At 38.8% G+C, this 15,245-nt stretch overlaps 1 protein-coding gene and 1 long non-coding RNA gene across 2 annotated transcripts; one reads left to right on the top strand and one right to left on the bottom strand.

Annotated features, from left to right (window-relative positions):
* Positions 1-2,103: 2,103 nt before the first annotated feature.
* Positions 2,104-13,978, bottom strand: LOC121051833. Its single transcript, XR_005807139.1, has 8 exons — positions 12,951-13,978; positions 12,238-12,333; positions 4,201-4,286; positions 3,344-3,416; positions 3,126-3,268; positions 2,925-2,946; positions 2,651-2,689; positions 2,104-2,441 (listed from the first exon to the last, which is right to left on the bottom strand). It is a non-coding gene; the product is annotated as an uncharacterized LOC121051833 (long non-coding RNA).
* LOC112187695 (cytochrome P450 81Q32) lies at positions 6,522-8,449 on the top strand. The gene is made up of 2 exons (XM_024326583.2): positions 6,522-7,450; positions 7,655-8,449. Exons 1-2 carry the CDS (start codon positions 6,554-6,556, stop codon positions 8,267-8,269), a joined length of 1,512 nt encoding a protein of 503 aa, XP_024182351.1. The 5' UTR covers positions 6,522-6,553; the 3' UTR covers positions 8,270-8,449.
* Positions 13,979-15,245: the final 1,267 nt, after the last annotated feature.

Raw genomic sequence — 15,245 nt, 5'->3', positions numbered from 1 at the left:
AGAAGACGAAGGTGTGGCACATTCGACATGCCGGAGGAGGCAGCTCTCACCTATGCGGCGCCGCCAGGTCTCTCCACGGCAACAAGGCCAAGACCAACTTCCTGACGCCATTGACCAGAGGATATCTCTCCCTCGACCTTAACATCTCCTCCGCCCAGTGGGCCTCCCACTCCGGTCGCCTAGTTGAGTTTCTCCACACCGGCGTCCTAAACGACGTCATGAAGAGCAAGGAGGCGGCGGGGACGTCTTTTGTTATGTCCGGTGTTGTCTGAACCCGCTTGGATCTTGAATTGTTCAAATCTAACACTCTGTGGTGACTAAAATTAAATGGGTCGACGACGGCGGAGCGGCGATCAGAGTAGAGGTCGGAGAGGTTGATGGTAGGGATTGGTTGGGCGTCGGGTCGAGTTGTGGACTGGAATTGGTTTGATGTTACGGGTGGGTGGATAAAGATTCGGGGGATGAGACCTGAGTCGACGAGGCCCTTGACTCCAAGCTTGGAGTCGTCGAATTGCTTTTATGTCACTGTTTTTGAGCTCTGCTATTAGAGATTTCAGGTCAGAGAGGTGGGGGTCCGATCAACCCTAAACTCTGACCAGAAAATGGGTCGCCATTAATGTGGATGAACTCGAGGTCAGAGACGAGTTTTGGGAGAGCGAGAGAGAGAGAGAGAGAGAGAGGGGGGGGGGGGGGAATTGAAATAAAAAAAGAGAAAAATATAAAAATATAAAAAAGGAAGTGAGGGGTATAATGGTCACTCTGGGACCTGTTGTGTGAGAATTAGAAAGAATAAAGACTAAATTATTTAATTTAAAAGGTGAAAGACTAAACTATTTTTCAGAACAAAGTACAGGAGTAACAAATATTTAGTCCATAACTTAATATCACACTGGTACCCTCAATTTGTTTTTATTTTATACCTTATCCATTAAGTGTATTTGAAAATGTCGTGCATTGGAGCTATTATCAGGTACAACTTATATAATAAAAACAAATAAATTATATGTCGATTGACATGCATCATGCATGTGAGGTGTGTTAATTACACAACCCTCAGTTTAACCCCACGGACTCATTCAATGAAAACAAGAAAATCAGCAAACAACAAATCTTGTTACAACACTAATCAATTCATAACAAGACACAGGACATAACAAGAACTAGGAAAAACAGGAAAAGAATGAAGGAAAGAAGATGGGTATTCATTCCTACATGTGATGCTACAGGCATATGTATGCCACCGCTTTTTTTTTTTTTTTTATGACATATGCCACTACGCTTTGCAACTGATTGAACTAGGCATATGCTGTCGTCAAGTCTGGTCCTTGTTTATCGCAATACGCACTCACTGACATAAGCAGACCAGTGGAGTTATCACCACGACTGTTATGGATAAAGTCTATTAGTCTAATCGACAATGGCATGCTTTTATCCACCTTGTCCGCATAGTATTCAAAAAGAACTTGTCCATGCAAGCGCTCTACGGTATAAGAGCAGACTAATTTAATCAATCATGTCTGATCATTGTGTTTTTGTTTTTAGTCAAGTAATTTGTAAATTGAAAATGTGTATGATGATGATTTACTAATGTAGCATGAAGAATTATATTACATGTGACTAAAATTTCAAAATACATCACACAATAGTGGATAAAAAAAAAAAAAAAACAAGGGGTTAGACAAAATTGATTGAAATTAGTAAGCATATGGGCACCTGTGATTAAATTAAAAATGCAGAGGCACAAATAACTTAGCGTGTAAATATCAGGGAGTTAAAATGAAATTTGTCCATACTATAATTAAGGAGCCAGATAGACACCCTGTCACCCCCAATTATCTTCATCAAAACTAGCCTTCGCGCGTGCGGTTTGTTATTTTTCTTTTTTCTTTTTACTGTATCTATTTTTTTTTTTTTGGCCTTATTGCACGTTCGAAATGGCTGCATGCATTTATGCAATATCTTTTTATATTGTTTTTCTTTAAATTGACATTGTATAATAACCTTTGATGTGTGAATTTCTAAATCTTTTTCCTAGTTAGGAACATTCACATAGAAGAGTTGGTCAAAAAAAGTATTATGGCGTCTGTTTAAACATACTTCTCCCTTCCTCGTCATCTTTATTTTCCAAATTCTACAAATTGTAAATATTTAAAACTTGAAACAAATGTATTCAACTCTCAAACTTGTAAACAAAAAAAATTAAAAAAAAATGCGGCCACAAAAAAGTGGTCCTCTGCTTTTTAGATTTCATGCACTACCAAAAAAGCGGTCCTGTGCTTTTAGATTTCATGTCATTAGAATTCCCCATCAGCCTTCCTGCTATGGATTAATTGTAGCAACATGCATGCTATAGCTTGCCATTTATGTGAATACATGTTTCTTGAAGTCACTTCAAGGCTTCAAGCTTCCACCAAGATTATGATATCAACGGACAGCCAGTCCTGCATCCAAAGGGAAGGGAAAAATAATAATAATAAAAAAAAAAAGGAAACAGAAGATTTGAAACCAATTTACTGAAAAAAAAAAAAAAAAATCTCATTTGGCCTCCCTAGCTCTCTATTATTTACTGATTACAAAGATAACTATATGGTTGACTTAATTTCTTAAAAACTAAACAATATCAGCAAGCTTGTAAGAAAAGAAAGCTTACAAAGTATCCCTGCAATCCAACGCTGACTATCCATAATCTCTGAAAAGATATTTAAATCATAAACATGACTGATAGTAACTATAACTTGCAAAGTTTTGGATACTACTCATGGTTTGGATAAACTCATCCCAGGATAAATTTATCAGTTATGGTAACAGAACTAACAATCAAAAGCTAGAAATACAAAAACCTCTACAGCATATATCCAGCCAAATCTCTCCCTCTCCCTCTTCCCCAAGCAACTATTAGGTTACTTGAAAATTGATTAGTATACCTTGCAAGTTGCAACACACAATCTGCAACACACACCAACAAATTTTGATATGAGTATTCAATAGTTACGGGCTTGAGACAAAACAAAGTACCTTTCATAACAAACCCAACCAATTTTGATGAAACAAACCAAGATGTTCAAAAGATAACTAAAAGTTATATCAATCATGAAGAAGAGAAATATCAAAGATGAGAAACTCACTTAGTCACTGCTAGCCATTGTACTTGTACCCAAACTCATTGTCTCTGCATCAATTCCGGCAACTTATCGAACAAACCAAAGATACAGGTCAGAGAAGATTCACTTGGTTTGAACCCCTTATATAAATTCCAAATCTTCCAGACCTGAAAATGAAAATTACTAAACCTTCAATTCAAGGACTCAAACTTTAATTGGCAATCTGCAGAAACATGCCTTACCTTTGTATTTCTCAAAGTCTTCCTCTTTCTGTTTCGGTCATGACAACTACATCTGAATGGACCCCTACAAACGCTGATGAACAAAATCATGAAATTAATCCATCATTTTCTCCATTCATAGCAAATCAGTTGCATACTAAACCAAAATACTAAACAGTATAAAGTAAAAAACTAAACCAGAATGTCTTTACAGTTCATTTGCTCTGCTTATGTTCCATTTTATATTTGTTCATAACTTGATATTATTCAAAGTTACACCACTATTGTGATACTAATTGTCATTCTTAAAATAAAACCAACCCAACCCATTGCCTGCCAAAGAAAGAAAAGCATAAAGGCTCTTTAACGACCTGTCCAGATCAATAGAATCTCAATCAAAATCAAAACCAATTTGCTACTTGTTAATAACCCAATAACCAGAAACCAAAGAATCCAATTCTTCTGTACCTAACTCAGCAAAGCACTTATGCTATTCCCCAGAAACAAAGTTCCCTACTTTCTGATACCCAACAACCTCAATTGCATGTATCTCTAAACTAAGCCCCATCTTTCACCCCTCTGGTAAATAATTATGCACTCCTTAAAATCAATCCCATTAAAAACAATTGACTTGGTAAACAAAATTTGGAAAAGACTAACGAAGTGAGAAGGAATTGAATATGTCTAACAACAATGAGGATTTGAAAACCAAACAAAAACCCGAAACACATTTAAATATGGAAAAGCAAAAGGGCAACAATTGATACAATAACAACATTAAGAGGACTAAAAGCATTATTCAATGCAAGTGAAGAAAGAGTTGTGGGAGAAATCAGTTAATACGCGACTGATAAGAAATATAAGGCACCTAGACTCACCCAGAATTGCAAAATCTTCAAAGAGAACAGGTTTTGATTTCCACTTTTCCTCATTTCTTCATTCCAAGTTGGTTATCTGGCTTTCTCTGTTTGCTTAAATAAGTGAAAACTTGAAAATAACCCAATGCAACAATTAACATATGAAACTTCAATCGAAAACGAAAACCAAATACATGGAATTTGAACTTTGAAAATTGCTCAATAACAATATCAAGTCTGACTTCAAGTGAATCTGCAACACTGTTAGCCGAGTTGATAATAATTTTCTCCGCTTTGTTTCTTTCTCTTTCTCTTCCTTTTGGGTTTGATTATGCTCTGCTCTTCTTTCTTTCTCTGTTTTCTATTTTCGTATGAACTGTAAATTGGAAGAAGGATGAGTCCTGATGCATCCATTTGTACACCGATTTTCTCCCATGTCGTCTTGAGCATCCGTCTGTGTTGAGATCGTGGCCCGGCAGTTCTTCTCTGGTCTGGAGATCGTGTGCGATTGCGCCTTGTTTTTTTTTTTTTTTTTTCCTCTCTCTCTCTCCGCCGAATTCTCGGGAATTTTTTTGTTTTTCTTCTCCTCTGCCGCAGCAGAATCCTCTTTCCGTAATTTTTGTTTTCCTTTTATTGTCAAGATTACCATCATATCATTTGGACAGTATTTATATATTTTTGGAGTTTTAATAAATCAGGTACTTCAAAAATTTAACCATTCTACCTAAGAATTGGCTTAATTAATAAAGATATATAAGTTACATTTCAAATCAATGTCAAGTTTAGTGGGAGATTGTAAGCAAATTAACCTTATGGAAGAAGACATTGATTAAAACTTGTGTTATGCATATACACTTTGACATATGTTATTAATCAAGTTTAGACTATAATATAAGCTTATGATATATTTCATTTGAAGACAAGCTTATATGTTATTTGAATTTAAATCAATTTATAGCCCAAAGAGTAGTTAATTAAGGTTTGACAAGTAGTTGAGGATTTGCAGCAGTTTCTTTATAGATGAAACTGATTTGCAAGTCTGCTATACATATGTCAGATTGGTCCCTTCTGATGCACATATGGTTCTTGTTTTAGTCCCATATGCTAAGAGAATATGAGGGTGAAATGAGAAGGCTATCATGGACAATGAGAGTGCATCGAGTAAGATTTTGTACTTATGTTCTTGTGTTCTTGTTTTCTACAGACTCAGGATTGATATGGTGTCTTTAATCCCACAATAAAATCATATATTCTGTTGATTATGCAGTGATGTTTTAATTACATGTTTCTGATTTATTATAGGTTTCAGTTATTCTTGATATTATATTTGAGTTCACACTATCCTCACACAATGGAGATCACATTCTATTGTGTGTATATAAGTCACCATTAAAATCCTAAGAGAGAACAGAAAACTTCATCAAGTGTATACATGTCGTTAATTGTATAATGAGATCTCATTCTCTTAATTAGTTTCAGATGATCTATCCCAATTTTAAAGGGGATGACATGAATGAATGAGTGGAAGATATAGAAAAACAATTAGTTGGCCGATCAATGGAGAAACAAAGAACGAAATGAGAAATGTATGCTACTATGTGGAGAGTTCAAAAACCGTGGGAGAGTGAAGAGGAGGAGATTGGGTTGGCAGTAGGAGTAGGCACTAGCAGGCATATATTATTGTCAAGTTTTTTTTTTCTTTTGTTTTTTTTTTTGTCTGAATTATAAAGTTCTTTTGTTCCTTGATCTTGTATGGCTAAAATTGTTTTATCCGTAAGAAGACCAAGCACTTTGACAAGCATCAAGTCCCAGACTACTGTGTGGAATTCTAGAATCACCTTCTACAAGTTGAAAGGTCAACATTTTGTTGCGTACGTTGGCGAATTGAATTCTGCAAACATCTCATCTCATCCCATCTCTTTCACACTCTCTCCCCCCTCCCCAATAACGCAATTAATACCAAATTTCCTAGAAATAAAATCTAAATTTTTTCTATCTGCAACCGAAGGAATCAATAATTTTCATGAGAAGTGGATCCTAAAAGGGTCATGGGATCGAGAGGAAGAAGTAAGATTTTGAGAAATAACATAGCAAGATAAACGAAGGAAGAAATCTACGTACTGAAGCGTTGAAACTCAAAACAAACAGAACAACTAACTTCCGTCTCGGATACATTCCAGCCGCTCCCATGGTTAAAAGTCTGATTGACAATCACATGCGGTCATGCGCGCATTTCTGACCACATGTCAATTGAACTTGAGTATCCAAATCAAATTTGCCCGGGCAGTACTATTAGTCGATAGTATTGGCCATTATGGCCCTTATAAATATTTGTATGGTAGTCAGATAAACACCACATCAAACCATACTAACCATGGAAGATATCTTCTTGTACACATCTCTCTCAATCATCGTGTGCCTCCTCATCACTCTAAAGCTGTTTGGACGGTGTCGTTACCCCAACCTCCCTCCAAGCCCTTCCTTTCCTCTTCCTATTCTCGGCCACCTCCACCTTCTCAAACCCCCGGCCTACCGCACCTTCCACCGCCTCGCTCAGAAACACGGCCCGATCTTCTCCCTCTGGTTCGGCTCCCGCCGCGTGGTCATTATCTCCTCCACCTCGGCCGTGCAAGAATGTTTCACCAAAAACGACATCGTGTTGGCGAACCGTCCTCCTTCACTCTTGGGCAAGCACTTTGCGTACAACAACACCACCATGTCCTCCTCACCCTACGGCGACCACTGGCGCAACGTTCGCCGTATCGGCACCGTCGAGGTCTTGTCCACTGGTCGGCTCAACTCGTTCTCTGATGTCCGAAAAGACGAAGTCAAGCATTTGCTGCGCAAGCTCTCTCAAAACGCAGGGGAAGAAGGTGGTTTTGTGAAAGTGGAGCTGAGGTCTATGTTCTATGAGCTGACCTTCAACAACATAATGACAATGGTAGCAGGGAAGAGGTTCGCCGGGGACCATGTTTTGAACAAAGAAAAGGGGAAGGAGTTCATCGAGATCATGAACGAGACTCTCTCGTTAGGTGGTGGAACCAATCCCGGAGAATTCATGCCCTTTCGCAATTGGTTTGGCGGTAGTGTTTTTGAAGAGAAGGTGAAGAAGTTGGCCAAAAGAGCAGATGCGTTCTTTCAACATCTGATTGATGAACACAGGAACAAAAGTGCTTCGGAGAGTAAAATTACCATGATCGACCATTTGCTTTCCCAGCAGGAGTCACAGCCTCAGTACTACACCGATGACATTATCAAAGGACTAATACAGGTTGGTGCAAATTTGTTTATCTCATACTTAGCCCCTCTCTTTTTTCTGTTCTATTTACGTCTAAGATTATGGTGATAAACCGGTTTATATTTACTTAATAAGAAAGATAATCAAATAAAAGTTTGGAAACGATGTATCATTATATCTAATTCAAGTATTATTTTTTGAATATTTATTAGTTAATTAACTGAAGTTAATTTTCAGGTTTTATTATTGGCGGGCACAGACACATCTGCAGTAACATTAGAATGGGCCATGTCCAATTTGCTAAACCATCCAAATGTGTTAAAGAAGGCTAGAGCCGAATTGGATGCTCAAATTGGTCAAGAACGCTTAGTAGACGAATCAGACCTCTCCAATCTTCAATACCTACAAAGTATCATTTCTGAGACTCTTCGGTTGTACCCGGCAGCACCGATGCTAGTACCACATTTTGCATCTGATGATTGTGTTGTTAGCGGATTCAATATACCACGTAACACAACGGTATTGGTCAATGCGTGGGCCATACATAGAGACCCGAAGTTGTGGGATGAACCTGAAAGCTTCAAACCTGAAAGGTTTGAAATCGGCAAAAACGATGAGGCACGTAAACTTATGCCGTTTGGAATGGGAAGAAGGGCATGTCCTGGAGCAGGCTTGGCCCAACGTGAGGTGGGATTGACTTTGGCTTCATTAATTCAATGCTTTGAGTGGGGGAGGGTCAGTGATAAGAAGGTTGATATGACTGAATTAGGAAAGGGAGCCATCATGCATAAACTTCAACCATTGGAGGTCATGTGCAAACCACGCTCATTTATGAAAAATGTTGTTCATTGATTCAACGAATAAGACAATTAACTGCAAGATATAATTAGAGTGGTGTATGTTTTCCAATTAATATTTAAAGTATTAGTATATATTGTACTATATACTATCATCATTTTTAGTGTGTGCACGGAAGTTTTAGTATATATTCATGCATATTTGTAAGTACGTAATTTCTGATAAGAAAAAAAGTTACATTATGTATGTATGCTGTGAGAAAGGGTTAACTACATTTTATTTTTTGATTAAAAGACAACACAATATATCGATTGAAGCAGAATTATAAAAATAATTTACCTCTAGAAGTTCAACAGAGTCACCCAAAAGAAATTGGCATAATTGCCTATTTGCTATGATACGTTTCATCCTAACCTTAATTTGCTACCCTGAGTTCTATTTAAGCTAATTTGTTAATCTAGATTTTATTTCAGCCAATTTGTCATCCTTCCGTCAAATTTGTTACTCTAAGCTTTCTGAATTAACTAATATGATTCCCAAAATTTTCAAAATTAGTCAATTGCTTCCCTACATTTTCAAAATTAATCAATGTTTGGACAAAGAATTGACGAATTATAACAAGTCAATTTGACGGAAAGGTAGTAAATTGGCTAATTTGAAAACATAGGGGAGCAAATTGGCTAAACTAAAACTTTTAGAATAGCAAATTGGCTAATTGTAAAAATCTAAGGTAATAAATTGACAAAAATAAAATCTAAGATAGCAAATTGGCACTATAATAAAATCTAGGATAGCAAATTGACTATTAGAGCATCTTTAGTAATCCTATCCATTTTTTAATTAAATTTTAGCCAAAAAATAGCTAAAAAGTCATTTTAGTTTTTTTTTTTTGAAGTGAAGGAGGTCAACCATTTATTGAAATTGAAAAATTAGAACGAAACGATACCGAAAGACATCAAGAAGGGAACAAAACAGTACGAAAAGAAAATTACATATGAAATATAAAAACTTAATAACGCAAGAGCAGCAAAGTCAAGACGCAGCGCTAATTTTACACTACGGATTGCAGCCGTGTAGTGAATTCAGTAGTCAGTGGTTTGACTATCCATTGAACTCCAACGCACAAATTGACAAAAATCAACTTGGCACCGGAATGAAGGCACTCTCCCACCTAAAGATCGAAGCCGGCCAAGGGTGTCAGAACATGGCCATGTTGGCAAGTGATATTTCACAAACAGATACCATAGACATGGGTCTCGAATCCAATACGAGTAACGCACAAGAGTCCCAAACCAATCTAGCAGCTGATATACAACCCACCAAAGATAGTGGGCCATAGACCAAGCCCAATCTCCACCCGGATCCCAGATTTGAACCCGTTTGCCAAAACCACCAGGATGCCAGATCCGGATCCTTCTACAAAGCTGCCGACTAGATCCCTGATTGCCAGCCCACCACCACCGCCGGCTCGATCCTTGATCACTAGCCCACCATCGACGTGGAGAATTCGAAGAGAGAGTATGAACCAACCTGCATAAACAAGACCAAAATCACCATGATCCCATATTCCCCCAACAATCAAGCTCGAAGAGAATACCCAGCCGTTGTCACCATCAGCCAGAACACCATCGCGGACGACCTCCGAAGACCATGATTGGCTTTGCACTCCTTCAAGGCCAGAACTCAGAGCCTCTGTCCCAGATTCTCCGTAAGCAGATGTTTTGCAAAAGGCAGGAAGAATAGCAAGAGACGGACCAAAGCCCGTGAATGACTCCATTGAAGTGGAGTAGATATAGGGAAGGACGATCTCAAAGAAGACGCTGCCGCCCCAAACCTTAGCAGAGCTAGGTCAGAGAGTTTTAGAATTAATATGTGGTCGAAATAAGTCATTTTAGCTAGTCACTTTAGAAATACGTGTGTATCAGTTCTCTCTATTTTAGCTCGATTTAAATTTTTATTATTTATTTTTTTTCTTATTTTAAAAGAGGATCAAAGGGTTTCACTCCTGCCCTATGGTGACTCGAACCCATGACTTCGTACATAGGTAATGAGAAATTTTTTATTTTATTTTATTGAATGAGGAGAAAATAGTTTAAATATATTTATAAATTATATAGAATGACTTATAAAGAATGTTTTAAAATTAACAAAAATAATAGAGAGCCACATCTGACTCTCCATATTTAGAAGTGCAATAGGTAAAAGTTAAAATGAAAAGCCACTTAGGAGTTTGGTGCAGCTGCTAAAATTGATAAAAAGCTAAACATACTCTCTAAAATAGCTAAAGAACCAAGATAGAAAGTCTGCTAAAGATGCTCTTAGAGGTAGACTAGCTCTCTGTCTTGGTAGACTAATTTGGAACTAATCGTATCAAATTCATCTAATTTTCATATCGCACTAAGTCTACTTACTGTTTTTGTACATTAATGCATAGTAGAATTTCTCTACAAACTAATGAATTTTCAAAACTTTTCATGGCCTGTTTAAACTAGTGGTGAGCCTAAACCCTATTCCAAGAGGTAGCCGCAACCTTCACAAACCCTAGCAAGGACAATGCATAGTTGAGTTTAGTGGTGAGCCGTAATTGTTGAGCATTCATTTCAATGAGGGGCCCATCTTGTTTAGTGTATTTACTTATGGCTAGTCCATCTCATCAACCTTCATCCCCACTAAATATTAGAAAATAAACATGTTTTTTATTAGTACTGTGTTTAATAAGAGAGTTAATATGTGAGTTACAAACATGAGTTAGTGGGTGTAATGACAAGATCCGCCTCAAATTTCACCATGAAATCTAAGGTGGCCCTACGGGGTTCACTATAGGAGAAACTCTAACAAAACTTGACAAAATCACTCTTAAAGATGGACTACCCAAAACCTTAAGTCAAATAACATCTTTCTAACCTCATCTGGAAATGAGTAAGTAATCTAAAACTCATCAATTACATTTACACAGTTAATTGGTAATTAGAGCAAACTAACAATTTATTCATGTAAAGATACAAGTTTGGATAATCTAGATTTCGACGTAAACATTTTGTAGCTGCGGAACGACTATACCTTGACTCCATGTACGTCCGACCTCAGCTAGTCTAATATGCAAACTAAGCATTTGACAATGAAGGGCCCAAGGAAAAAGTATTTTTGAAAACGTTGGTGTGAGTGGACAAAAAAAAAAAAATTCCAAATAAACGAAATCGGAAACTTAATACTTTTCCGCTTATTCTTTCTTTAAAACCAATGCATACAACATTTAGCAAAACCTTTCAAAAACAAAGAACTCTAAGGTACGTAAGTCGGACCAACCCGCTGGTCAAATAGAAAAGTAAAGCAAAACGGGGGAAAAAAGAACACCATACAAGGAGCCACACCAAGTAAGGTGAGAAAACAATCCGAAAACCAGTATAAACCACTAAGGCGGAGTGGATATCGGGTTTTCATTCTGCCACCACCAAGGTGGCTACCACATCACCACAAAGGCGGAAAGGGGCATTCCTGATTGTACCACGAATGTAGAAATCACATCACCACAAAGGTGGAACAATACAAGGCAAGCATGCTAGCATGATATCGTAATCATAACCAAGTATGGTGTCCGAAAACTAGTATAAAACATTTCCCCAAGAATCTCGCAGAAAATCATAATCACAAGGAAAATACACGAGTACGATTCCCAATCATACTTGAAATATTTCATGACAAATCAAGGAAAAATCTAACATGTCCCACATGCCATAATATTTTCAAATAACACAACTACTCAAATCATGCATAATTGAAGTTTAAGTGTGAGATTTCAACTAAAATTATATATCCGCACAGAAATCAAGTTCAAAGCATCCGAGCAAAATCATATATCATACATATGATTCAAATCCAAAAATTTTAATGGAACAATCGAATCAAGGCAATACCCACAAATCATTCTCAATTCCAAATCCAAATACCGAAGAATAATTGAAAGCATTCTTTTTGAAAGAATAATTGCATGCATATATATTTGAAATAATAAGTCCACTCACAGTATACAACTTGAGCAGTCACGCTTAAGGATTTGCTCGTCGAGCAATGGCTCGATTCGTCGTCCAAGACTTATGAACCTTTCGTTCCTCGAATAACTGGCATGGAGTCATAGTTTCCAACATAATCAACATTAATAACTTTCCTTAAGGAAACAGAGACGAAAATTTCATCGATCTAATCGCCCGACCAATTTCCCTAGTTTGACTAGGGTTTGACAATATCCGACGTACGACTAATTACGAATTATAACATGCTTCAAGAACCAACAATTTCATATGACATAGTTTTATCGACCACAAATATATTTCCAACCAATCATGGACATACCAAAATATTTCAAGTATCGGCTTAATTCCATTTCATGATGGGTGTACCCAAAACTACTAACAACACCTAATAATAATTTTCTTTCGTTCCTTATCAACATCAGCTCTTGTACTAAAATCCCAACGACCCAACGTTTAACAATAAACCAAATTCACAATTAGATGCTTCCATACCAATATTTAAATAATTCCACAATTACATATAAATTATATGTCAAGGTTCCATGACCATACTACACTCACAAGCTAATCCCAAAAAGAAAGAAATCATAAACTATTTTTGTCTTGAAGTCCAGAAAAACTTCGTAGAAGACTAAGCTAAATCAAATTGTCCAATTCACGACAAAACCAAATGCACAGCAATTTAAGTTCAAAATATTGTTTACCTTTCTCATATACATCTCATTTTGCCATCGAATTGGAACTCGGTCACAAGCATCAACCTTTAGTTTTCAGACCTTCAAAACATGAGTAATTGAACATTCAAGCATTCCCGCTAGGCTTGGTATCCACCGCAGTAGCAGCGACTACTCCTTAATAACTATAACAATGACTGTCAAATTCTCTGGTCTCCAACCCGGTCTCCAAAGTTCTGTAATTTAAACATACAACCCGGGAGATTCAAACCCAACAACAACAACCATGATTCACTTTAGAACTCCAAAGCCATTTCAACATAATTTCCAGCTCCACTTATACTTGCAAAATCAAAGAATGGTCTCTGACCTGCTGCTGCACTTTCACGATAAGGAACACAGCAATTTGGGGACCTCTCCCTTCGCTCACTCTCTCCACGAATTCACCAATTTTGCATTTTAAGCACAACAACCATCAAATATCACTCCGACACATATAGTTGAGCCCGAAACGACCTAAGAAATCCAAAAACAGCATAACAGACCGAGGCACATACGGAGATCGAGAACCCCCAAAACACCAAATCTTCAAAAGTCGACTAAAATAAAAAACCATGTATATCAATACGTAGAGTGTGAAGAGGAGACCAAGGTTATCACCTCATGCACGTCAAATGATCGCTGGAGCCGCCGAAAAAGGTGTCGAAATCACCGGAAGCTCGAAACTTATCGGCTTCGATTCTCCCATCTTCGGCCGATTCGAGTTAAATGGCGAGTACTAAGACGATCAGCGAGGCAAAGGCGGCTTGAGGTGGTCTGAAAAGGAATCTTTGGTCGGGTTGAGCGCGCGGCCTTCCGAGCTCTTTTTTGCTTTGATTCGCTCCACTGGTTGATGATTGGAGCAAGGGACGACCGGAAACCTCACTGGCGAGAGAAGGTGCGTCAAAAACGGCTGGTACGTCGTCCGGAGGTGGCCGGAAGGCGGAGAACCAGTCTGATCTCCGGGTTCGGGTCTGGTCAAGTGACGGGTCGCACAGAGAGAGAACCTCAGTTAGGCTTTGGGTAAAACTGAATTGGAAATTACCCAAGGTGGAAACTTTTCTATTTATCCTAAGGTTCGAAAATAGTAACTCTGGTTTTTAGACCATAGCTTTTTTACAGAACCGATTATAGCATGCTACATGCCTAAGAACTCGGTTTAATGTTTTCTATAACTTTCGTAACGGAAGTTTTATAAAAAAGTGAACGAAAGAAAAAAATCAACTTTTAGAGTCCTTAAAAGTATCGAATCGATAACTACAATCGGATTACATTTAGAAAAGAGAAATAGAGAAAAAAGCCGAGGTTGACTGTGCCTGTCCGGCTGCCTGTCGTCGTTGGCGTTGGCTTTTGGCCTCGCCGGCGTGCGTCGAGTGCGGCCGGACGGGAGTTTGGTGTTTCCGGTGATTGGAGAGGGGGCTTGAGAGACTCCCATTGTCCTAACTTTCAGTTACAGGTGGTTTCTGCACAGATCGGGGCTTGGCAGCTGACGGTGGTGGCCGGATTTGTGGCTGTGATGCGAATCCGATCCGGGTTCTGGATGTGTGATTGGATCCATTCGGATCTTGTTGCAGATCCACTGGTGGTTGGTTGCTGTGTGATTCCGAACCTTGTCCTAGGTGGCTCGACGGCGGCGTTGGCTAGGATTTTTCCTCGGGCGGGCGGCGGTGCGATTGGGGACGGCGACGGAGGGAGTGGTGTCGATCTCCTTTCTGGAAGGGTGCTCACGAGGTGTGGGATGTTGGTGGTGAGTGTGGTGGTGAGGAAGGATCTCTGCCAGTTCCTTGTCGGCGATGATGTCGGGGTCCGAGATAGGCAACGGAGTGGCGGGCATGGTGGTCTGATGGTGGTGGCCGGCCTCCCTGTGCAAGGGCTATCTTGGGCTGGGGTCAGGGCTTGGGCACTTCGGGCCTTGGTCTTGTGGGCCTGTTCTTGGCCTGGCTGTCCTTGGGCCTGGGGCTTCACCCTAGGTCCATTAGGTTTTATTTCATTTACTGTTGTTTTTTATTTATACTATTTAGTTTGTTTGCGCTATTTGCGAGCAATAAGTCCCTACAATTATTGTGTAGGGCTAGTCGGGCTTTGTGTCTGTGTGTGCACTCTAAGTGCCTTGTCTGCTCTAGGTAGGCGGCGAGTTCCTTGCTTCGTCAAATGGTCGCTACCGCCTAGTGGTAGGGTGAGACTAAGTGTCGCCGGGTCTCTCCGGCGGCAACATAGTAGGAAAGCTGTGCTAAAGCTGGCAATTATGCTACGTTGTAATCGTGTTACATATCGAGTTATCTTTCC

Source organism: Rosa chinensis, chromosome 2, assembly GCF_002994745.2.
Source record: "Rosa chinensis cultivar Old Blush chromosome 2, RchiOBHm-V2, whole genome shotgun sequence".
Lineage (NCBI taxonomy): Eukaryota > Viridiplantae > Streptophyta > Magnoliopsida > Rosales > Rosaceae > Rosa > Rosa chinensis.
This window is presented reverse-complemented; position numbering and strand designations above follow the sequence as displayed.